The 10387-nt window shown below is 52.3% G+C and overlaps 1 protein-coding gene across 1 annotated transcript; it reads right to left on the bottom strand.

The window, feature by feature from the left end:
• Positions 1-1345: 1345 nt before the first annotated feature.
• On the bottom strand, positions 1346-2473 carry LOC123039089 (uncharacterized). Its single transcript, XM_044462385.1, is given in 2 exon segments — positions 1346-1921; positions 2003-2473. Coding segments are annotated over 2 exon segments (1047 nt in total).
• Between the last annotated feature and the right edge of the window lie 7914 nt (positions 2474-10387).

The following is a 10387-nucleotide window of genomic DNA, read 5'->3' on the forward strand; positions in this document are numbered from 1 at the left end:
CAGATATGAAAAATCACTCAACACAGTAATGAGGAAATGAAAGAGTTGAGGAAATAGAACCAGTAAGGTTGGTGAAGACAATGATTTGGTAGACCAGTTCCAACTGCTGTCTCAGTTGTACGTCTGGTTGGAGCGGCTGAGTATTTAAACTCGAGGACACACAGTCCCGGACACCCAGTCGCTGAGCAAGCAGCTCAGGACACCAAGTCCTCACCGTATTCTCCTTGAACTAAGGTCACACAGACCTTGTCCAATCACTCGTGCTAAGTCTTCAGGCGACTTCCAAACCTTCACAGACTCAGTCACTCGGCGATCCACAATTCCTCTTGGATGCTCTAGACCATGACGCCTAACCGTCTGGAAGAAGCACAGTCTTCAAAGGTAACAAGCGTCGGATCCACGCAGGATCAATCTCTTCAGTGATGCTCAATCACTTTGGGTTTGTAGGTGTTTGGGTTTGGGTTTTTCCTCACTCGATGATATTCGCTCAAAGTCCTCGGAGGATGGGTTGCTCTCAAATGACAAGCGTCAGTTTCTCTCGGAGCAGCCAACCAGCTAGTGGTTGTAGGGGGCCGCTATTTATAGCCTAGGGAGCACCCCGACATGATAAGACATAAATGCCCTTGTCTGATATGACCGTTAGGTGGATAAGATATTTTGGAACAGCTGGCGCGCAACACAACAACGGTCGGAAATTTGACTATCAAATTCCTCAGGTCTATCACGTTCCTCATTGTGTAGGCAATCCACACTGGCGAATTCCTAACTCCTCAGTCAGAACAAATTCCTCAGCGACCAGAAGAACTTCGTCTCTGTCACTGAAGAAATTGACTGAACTGTATGAAATTTCCAAAGGCTTCACTCGAAGGGTTTGGTAGGTGTAGGATTTTGAGTTGAGCATCACTTGGAAAATTTTCCTTAGTATTTCCTCGACCCCCTTTAACAGTACGGTGTTTCCTATGACTCAACAAAGAGAAAAACAAAACTATGAAAACAAAAGTCTTCAAGCTTCATATTCCTCGCATGAATATCAAGTCTTCACGGGCACACCAATTTCTTCACTTTCAAAGTCTTCATGAAAGTCTTCAGTAATACCAAAATCTTCAGGCGAAGATATTCATTTTTAGGGGTCAACTTTCTCTGTAAATATCAAACTCCTCATAGACTTATAGACCTGTGTACACTCACAAAAGCATTAGTCCCTTAACCTATAAGTCTTCAATACACCAAAATCACTAAGGGGCACTAGATGCACTTACAATGACCATGCACTGCGCATGAGGATCCTCTCCTCACATATGGGAGCAAAACAACACGAAGAAGATGCTCCACGATCGGCGCCTCACTACAACTCGAACTCCATATCGTCCAAGAATGACATCATATCATCAAGGGGGAAGCTGGCGCTCGAGCTGGTGCCGGCGCCATCATGGACACCAGTACAGTAGCCATTTCTATTATAGACCAGGGCGCTGTGGTCCCCCTTAGATCTCACCATGTTACGCCAGCCCTCCTGTTGCTGCAACGCGTGATACATCGGCGGAGGCCCCATGTCGATGCTGCCGGTGACGTACTATGCTTGGGGCTAGAATGCTGGTGGCTTCCAGCCGTCCTGCTGGTGCGGTGGCGCCTGATACATCGGTGGAGGACCCATGTCCGCACTGCCAACGATGTATGGCGCCTGGGGCTGGAAGACAGGTAGCTGCCCGCCCGACTGCTGTTGCGGCTGCACTTGATACATTGGGGGACATCCCATGTCAGCACTGCCGGTGACGTATGGCACCTGGGGCTGGAAGACCGGTGGCTGCCCGCCCGCCTGCTCCTGCAGCGGCGCTTGATACATCGACGAAGGCCCCACGTTGGCTCTACCGACAATGTATGGCGCCTGGGGCTGGAAGACCGGTGGCTGCCCGCCCGCCTGCTGCCGCGGCGGCGCTCAATACATTGGCACAGGCCCCATGTTGATGCTGCCGGTGATGTATGGTACTTGGGACTGGAATACCGGCAGCTGCGGGTTGGTTTTAGTGATGTGCTCAACGAGGCTCTTGTGGATCTCCCCCGACGTACAGCCAACACTGGCGACCTCCTCGGCGTTGAGGTTGCCACCGAGCATGGCCTTGTGTAGGAGGGCCCTGATGTCGCGGTCCTCACGCTCGCTTTGGAGCTTGTTGGCCTGGTGTTGGAGCTTGGCCAGACACTTGGTGAGGAACTCCACCTGGCTCATCGTCTTCTTGAACTGTGGCATGTTCGGCCTGGCCTTGTACCGATTCAGGATTTCCACCGCCTCGGCATGGGACGGGTAAACATATGGCTCCGATGCGCCCTCGTCATACACCAGAACGCAGGCCTTGGTGTTGCATAGGATGCCTAGCTCGCCTACCTTCTTCATTAGGTAGTTGCGACGCGGCTCGTAGGTACGACAACAGGTGGAGTCCTCGCCGATGTACTGGAGGGGCACCTTCTTGCGAACCATTGCCGTTCGAAGGGTAAAACGAGCAGAGGAAAAGGGAAGTTGCTTGTTTTTGGTGAGTGGAAAGGAAGGATGAAGGCGTGGGTTTATAGGGGAGGATCGGCCAGGATGAGCATGTTGCAGCCTTCCGGCCTTCACTATGCTTGTCGGTGTCAAAACCGGCGGATCTCGGGTAGGGGGTCCCGAACTGTGTGTCTAGGCGGATGGTAACAGGAGATGAGGGACACAATGTTTTACCCAGGTTCGGGCCCTCTTGATGGAGGTAAAACCCTACGTCCTGCTTGATTAATATTGATGATGTGTGTTACAAGAGTAGATCTACCACGAGATCAAGGAGGCTAAACCCTAGAAGCTAGCCTATGGTATGATTGTTGTTTGTCCTACGGACTAAAGCCATCTGGTTTATATAGACACTAGAGAGGGCTAGGGTTACACAGAGTCGGTTACAATGGTAGGAGATCTACATATCCGTATCGCCAAGCTTGCCTTCCACGCCAAGGAAAGTCCCATCCGGACACGGGACGGAGTCTTCAATCTTGTATCTTCATAGTCTTGGAGTCTGGCCGATGATGATAGTTCGGCTATCCGGACACCCCCTAATCCAGGACTCCCTCAGTAGCCCCTGAACCAGGCTTCAATGACGACGAGTCCGGCGCGCATATTGTCTTCGGCATTGCAAGGCGGGTTCCTCCTCCGAATAATTTATAGAAGATTGTGAACACCAGGATAGTGTCCGGCTCTGCAAAAATAATTTCCACATACCACTATAGAGAGAATAATATTTACACAAGTTCAATCTACTGACGTATTTGATGGTGTGACGTCACACCACTACCAAGCCTTTACTTAAATTTTTTTATTATACCACCTCAGCGCGTTTAGCGAAGCGGTTTCCTTGGCATGTCTTGTCGAAGCAGAGATCGTGTTCCCCTTATTCCGGGATTCCCATAAATACGGACGTGGGTAACCCAACCGTGCCCGTTGCCACGCCCCCTCCATCGAAGGCGGGTTCCAAACGGCCACGGGGACGGCTCTCGGTATTCTTCCTCTTTATAATGAGACCAAGGCCAGTTCTTTTTCTTCAATCCTCAATCGAATCCAGCCCTCGCCCCCGAGTTCCAACACCCAGGGCTCCAGATTCGGGTACCTTCAACCTTCGACAATGCCCGGCTCCGACCTACGGGGCCAGTGGATGCCCTCTTCCGTCACGGAAGAAGACGTGTTAAAGCTGAGAGACGCCAGGTACTTGACCTATGAGATTTCGCATAGGTTGCCTGCCTGAGGGCAAGTTATTCCTACTCCCGAGCCCGGCGAGAACGTTGTGTTCGTGTCTCACCTCCGTCGAGGTTTAGGCTTCCCGATGGACCCCTTCGTGAGGGGGCTCATGTTTTACTATGGGCTGGAATTCCATGACTTGGCTCCGGAGTCCATCCTCCACATCTCATCGTTTATTGTCGTTTGCGAAGCCTTCCTCCGCACAACCCCTCACTTCGGCTTGTGGCTCAAAACCTTCAATGTGGAGCCGAAGATGATTGAGGGGCGTCAGGCAGAGTGCAGAGGGGCGGTCATAAGCAAGAGGGCCGATGCTCCATGGCCCGAAGGCTCTTTTCAGGAGGAGCTCGGCTTGTGGCAACAGGAGTGGTTCTATATCACCGCTCCCAGGGGCAGCAGGCAGAGGCCGTCGTCCGTCTTCCGCTCGGGCCCTCCACAACAGTTGACCTCATGGGTCAACAAGGGGCGTGACTGGGGGCCGTCCAAAGACGTACCCCTATTGCAGGACCGGATTCGAGGCCTCCAAGAAAGGGAGATCAATCTAGTTGCAGTGGTACAGGTTATGCTGATCCGGCGCCTACTGCCCTGCAAACGTCGCCCCCTCCGCATGTGGGAATTTAATCTGGAGGGGCCACGAGCTCTTCAACACTTCATGGGTTTGACACCCGCGGAGATGTATAAACTGTTCTTCGGATCGCCCGAGATGCGTCCGGACTTGACTGAGGACGCTGGCCTAAGCTGCAATCGCCCGGATACTCAAGTAAGTGGCCCTGTGTCCAAATACATTGTCCATCTATTTATCGTGGGTTTGCCTTTTGACCAGCTATCCCTTGGACAGGAGTGGATAACGCAAGCAAAACTGATACGGTGTCCGGCCCCCCTCCCTGAGACCATGCAGGATCCCGTGTTAATCAAAATGTTGGAGGTTGCACCTTCAGAGGAGGGCGAAGGGGGGCACAGGGGAACTACCACCTCTGCCAAGGAGGCTTTCAGTAAGGGAGGAATCGAGAGTCCCTCCTTCCAGGAGGAGAAGAGGACAGCTTCCGAAGACCTGGAGGCCAAGGCCTCAAAGCGGGGAAAGAAATCTATACCGGAAGGTCCTGTGCCGGGAAGAGCCCCGGCCGTACTGTCTCCTCGGAGGAATCAGCCCTCCAGCGAGCCGTAAGTAAAAATGGGGGAATTTTGTAATAGTGGACACCCCTGCTTAATTTTTAAGGGTAACCGAAGTTTTCATCTTGTAGTTCGGATCTCAGCCCGTCTCAGCACAGCTCATCTTCGGGAGACCTTCGTCCGGAGATGATGGAGAGTGAAACGCCTCCATCTGCTGCCCCATCGTGCGGGGCGGACGACCCTGAGGTGTCACCGCGGAGGGTCTCCTCGAGTCCGGCGGGGCCAGAGAGTTCGGCACCCATTGGAATACGGCCGGTGGAGCTGCAGGATTTGCTTAAGAGGGCATCTATCTCGGAAGATCACCGCACATTAATGAGTATGGTGATTGAAAGGATCTCATCCGCCGAGAGCGGGTTGTATGAGGCCGTCGGAAGCTTGCTGACGGGTTTTGAGGTACGCCAAAAATGACATACCTTTTGACAGTTTTGCACATGAAGTGTGCCCTATATAGATAGTAGCCCCTGAGACTTGGTATGCTGTCGAAAGTGATAGCGTGCCAAGGATCATAATCTTAGTTATAGAATGTCGCCTTTCCTATGCAGGTGGCAGAACGTTCGGTGGCCAGCCGGACTGATGGAGTTGCCGAACTGAAGAGGCAACTCGATGTTGCGGATGCGGACATCGCGCTGGTCAATAAACAACTTAGCGAGTCACAAGGTAGGTGGTTGCTCCGCGGTTGGCTAGTAAGGGAGCTGGTGCCCGTTCCTTACAATTTGTATGCTTGATGCAGATGGCGCCGCAGCTGTGGAAGATCTTCGAGCAGAGCTTGCTAGAGCCAAGGAGCAAGCTAGGATAAGTAATGCGGCTGCCTTGAAGGCAGCGGAAGAGCTAAAAGCCAAAAAGGCTGCTCACTGCCGAAGCAGGGAAGAGTTGGCCGGAATGGCCTTGAAATTAAAAGATGCTACCGACCGTTGTGAGGTTCTTGAAGGAGAACGCCGAGTGGAGCAAGAGGGCCTGAAGAAGGCCGGCGCTGAAGTCAAGGATGCCCGGAGTGAGATGCGGGCTATGAAGGAGGAACTGCGTCAGGCCGGAGACATTGCGGCTGGAAAGCCCTTTCTTCTGCGTAGGAAGTTCACGGATCCGAAGTATGCTCAACTGGGCCAGTTATGTGGTGCGGAGGATCCTTATCTTGATTTGGCGGCGAGTGCGGCAGATGCAGTCTTGCACTTCTGAGGCCAGAAGGATCACGAAGTGGAAGAGCTTTACTGGTCTCAATTCCATAGTCCGGAGCGTCCACTTCTGTTGACTGATCGGCTGGCTGAGTGGGTTGAGCTGAATAGATTGTCCGGACTTGCCATGACGGATGTGATCACTCATCTGTGGCCGGAAAGGCCCAAGCCGAAGAGTTATTTTGGCTTGTTGCGGCAATTCCTTGGGGCGGTGCCGCATATCAAGGCGATGAAGCGGTCGGTATGCATGGAAGGTGCACGGATGGCTCTCGCCCGTGTGAAGACATACTAGGCGGACATGGATGCCACCGCTATTGCATCCCGGGGTTCGGACAAGAGCCGATTACCCGCCGAGCACTATTTTGAGGAGGTCCTGCAGGGCGCTCATTTAATAGAGTCGCAGTGCTCGAAAGATGTCATGTTCAAATGACGTGTATAGTTTGTGAGATCATGTTTATAATGCAATAGCTTTTTATACTTGTGCGTTCAAGTATTGAATTATCTCCTATGCGGCCGTATGTGTATGTATAATCTGAAAGATGGCAGTCTTTGGCTTCAGCCCCCACGCACATAGTGCGGGGGTGTTTGCAAAAAGAAAAAGCGCTTTTTCACACTTAATCCAACGTCTTGGTCCTTTTAAGGAGGTGATAGCGTAGCAAACTAGGCAACCAGACTATAACGCTTTATCACTTTCACTTAGCCATAGGAGCTCGAATGTGGGGCTACTATATAGCCCCTAGTGGCACCGCTCTTCTCCGAACTCGGGGCGCGTATGTGCCTGACCGGGAAGTGGTCCTTCGTCAAAGCAGAGGAATTCTAGACATTCCAATGGTCGATCGAGTGGTTGACCAGTCTCTCGCTATATCATGACAGCCAGTTTTCGGCTTTCTCTACTGAGGCGCTCGCCCGGCCGAACCGGGGCACAATCGCAGTAGTTCTCCTGGTGCCGCGTTAGCCAATGATACAGAACGTAAGGCAGAAAATCACAGGAGCCAGGCAAACCCAACATTTGACCAAAGACATGATTCGGAGCTGATGCATATAAGGCCTAACTCGAGACGCCGAACACTCCCTGAGGTGTTCGGTCTTTATGATACCGGGCAGAACAATGCCCTAAGCCCCTAGTGTCCAGGTACAGGCGGGAACTTCTGACGCGGCCGATGCCAAAACGCCAGCCTCCTCCTCGGCTATGGTAGGAAACCGGGGGATGTGTATCAACAAGAGACAGTATGAAAGGTTTATGCAGGGTCTTAATCTGAAAAGAATCCTTGCAACGGGTCCCTGCTGCACGTGTGCGCCTGTGTCTCCGTTGTGCTGTATCCTGGACGGGTGTAGCACATGCTTCATCTGTAAAAGAGAAGGACTTAGTTTCTAAGAAATATCGTGCAAAAGTTGTATTAAAATAAAGTATAATTTGGAAGATGAAGAAAGTTGAGCTTTATTGGCTCTCATCATTTATACGCGTGGCCCCTTATAAAGGGGGGATGCGGCTAGGAAGCCCCTTGTTTATTTACGCCGGACTCGCCTAACCGTGTCCGGGGTCTGAATGACCTGTGTTTAGGGGCCTTGACCTGCAAGGTCGGAGTGGCTGTCAAGGCAGCCCCATGCTCTCCGTGGTCGACGAACACTCGTAGTTACTCTTTAATGAGATTATGCCGCGTGGACCGGGCATTGTAAGTATAAGAGACGTGTAGTGTGGTATCGCGTTAAAGCGGGCGAAAGCTTTGTGTCCCAGTGGTGCTTGATGGCCACTGAAAAATGGGGCGCTACGAAGAGTGAGCCTTTCGCGACGGAGGTTGTCGGATGAACCGAACACAACCTCTAGTGGTACAGAGCCCGTATAATTGGCTTAAAGGCCTGGCATCACTCCTTTGAAGGAAGTGCTGTTATGGCGAATGTTGGTAGGGTCTATCCCCATTCTGCGGACGGTGTCCTGGTATGGCAGGTGCCGCGCTGTGTTTTCGTGTTATCACATGAAGTGAGTTCACTGTTTTGACTTCTAGTGGGAAAGTCTTCTGTTTTCCGGAGTGCTGCTTTTGGGGTTCGTCACTTTCGCTTGGTGTGTCGAGCCCCTTGTGTTCGGTGTTAAGTCAGCCGGACTGCTTGAAGACCCAACAACCTCTGTGGGTATGGTTTGCAGGCTTTCCGGGGGTACCGTGTATTTGACATAGCCTGTCCAGAATCTTGTTTAGGTTGGATAGCTCGTCACTGTTGTCCTTGAGGGGCAGTGTTTTGTTATTCGGCCGAGAGCTTTTGAATCCTACGTTGACCGCCGTACTATTTGGGCCATATTCCTTGTTCCGGCGCTGATCTTTTCTGCATCATGATTTCCCATTTCCGCCCCTGACTTCGGATGTACTCGGGTCGCTGGTGCTGCATCTAGCCAGCCAGCTGTCCTCCCCTGCGCAAAAGCGGGTCATGAGGCTTGTCAGTGCGGCCATTGTTCTTGGTTTTTCTTGGCCGAGGTGTCTGGTGAGCCATTCGTCTCGGATGTTGTGTTTAAAGGCTGCTAAGGCTTCAACGTCCGGACAGTCCACTATTTGGTTCTTTTTAGTGAGGAACCTGTTCCAGAATTTGCGTGAAGACTCTCCGGGCTGTTGAGTTATGTGACTTAAATTGTCTCCATCCGGAGGGCGGATATAAGTCCCCTGAAAATTTGCTCGAAACGCATCCTCAAGCTCTTCCCAACTTCCAATGGTATTTTCTGGGAGGCTTTTGAGCCAATGCCGAGCTGGCCCTTTGAGCTTGAGGGGTAGGTATTTTATGGAATGGATATCGTCTCCTCTGGCCATATGTATGTGTAGGATATAATCCTCAATCCAGACTCCGGGGTCTGTTGTTCCGTCATATGCCTCTATGTTTACGGGTTTGAATCCCGCTGGAAATCCGTGATCCAGTACCTCGTTGGTGAAACACAGTGGGTGTGCGGCACCCCTATATTTGGGTGTGCCGTTGTCTTCAAATGATCGACGGGTTATGTTGCTTCCTGGAGTCTTCTTTTTTGGCCCATAGATAGACCTGGCTGGGTCATCCTTTTTCCGAGGATCTTTGTGCTGATCGTGTGCTGGCTTGTGTGCGGCGCCCCTTGCTGTTATTGGCCTATCATCTGGTTGTCTATCCGGCCAGGCGGCTTCTTTCTTTTTTGACTACGGGGGCTCTAAGGCCTCCTCGTCAAATTCGGGCAACAGCTTGCGCTTCGGGTAGCTCTTTGTCTGGTGACTAGCGCCGTATTTATCTGCGGTGTTGAGTATTTTGCTCCATTTCATTCTGAGTGCATACTCCGCTGTTTTGAGCTTCCGTTTTTGCTTCTTCAAACTTCTTGCAGTGGCGACGAGCCTATTATGGAGGTTCATATGCTATGGTGATGTGAGATCGTCTTCGCCGGAGATGGTTTGCTTTTTGGCATGTTCATCGTCCGCTGTTTCGCCCTGCTCTAGGGCCGGTTCTTTATGGGTGCCGTTTTTATCTAGGCCAGTCTTCGGGCGGCGCTTGCGTCGCTGTTTTGGTTGTTTGTTGGGGGAGTTGTCCTTCGCCACGTTCCATTTTTCCTCGTTGTCGCTTCCTTTTGGTGTATCCACCATGTATACGTCGTGCATTGGGGTGGCTTTCCGGTGCCCGATGTGTGCTGGTTCTTGGTCGTCTCCGGCATCGTCGTCCATACCGTCGATGTCTTCGGAGTCGTAGTCTAGCATGTTGGTTAGATCGTCGACAGTGGCTACCAAGTGGGTGGTGGGTGGGTTTTGGATTTGTTCGTCATCCGCATCCCAACCGTCCTGGCCGCAGTCCGGCCAGGGTTCTCCTGATAACGAGAGATACTTTAGCGAACTCAAGATGTCGCCGAAAGGTGAGTGTTGAAAGATGTCCGAGGCAGTAAACTCCATGATCGGCGCCCAACCGGATTCGATTGGTGGGGGCGCGGGAGGTTCGAAGTCCGGCAAGGAGTCCGGCACCTCGGAGTCACGAGCTTCGTGAGGGACAAGGTCAGTGTTCGGCTCTATCGCCGTAGAGGTTGCAGCCCCCGAGGCGGTGTCTAGCCATCCGTCCTCGACCTGCGCAGCCGGCTCCAAATTGAAGATCGGAGCGGGCTCGAGTGCGTCCTCCAGGGTACTGTCCGGCTGCAGAGCGAAATCATGCTCGCCGTGACAATGCGGCACGCTCGGCTGTGGCTCGAATCCCTCGAGGATCAAGTCCCCGCGGATGTCAGCCGTGAAGTTCAAACTTCCAAATCTGGCCTGACGGCCAGGGGCATAACTTTCGATCTGCTCCAGATGGCCAAGCGAATTGGCCCGCAGTGCAAAGCCGCCGA

This window comes from Triticum aestivum, chromosome 2B (assembly GCF_018294505.1).
Source record: "Triticum aestivum cultivar Chinese Spring chromosome 2B, IWGSC CS RefSeq v2.1, whole genome shotgun sequence".
Lineage (NCBI taxonomy): Eukaryota > Viridiplantae > Streptophyta > Magnoliopsida > Poales > Poaceae > Triticum > Triticum aestivum.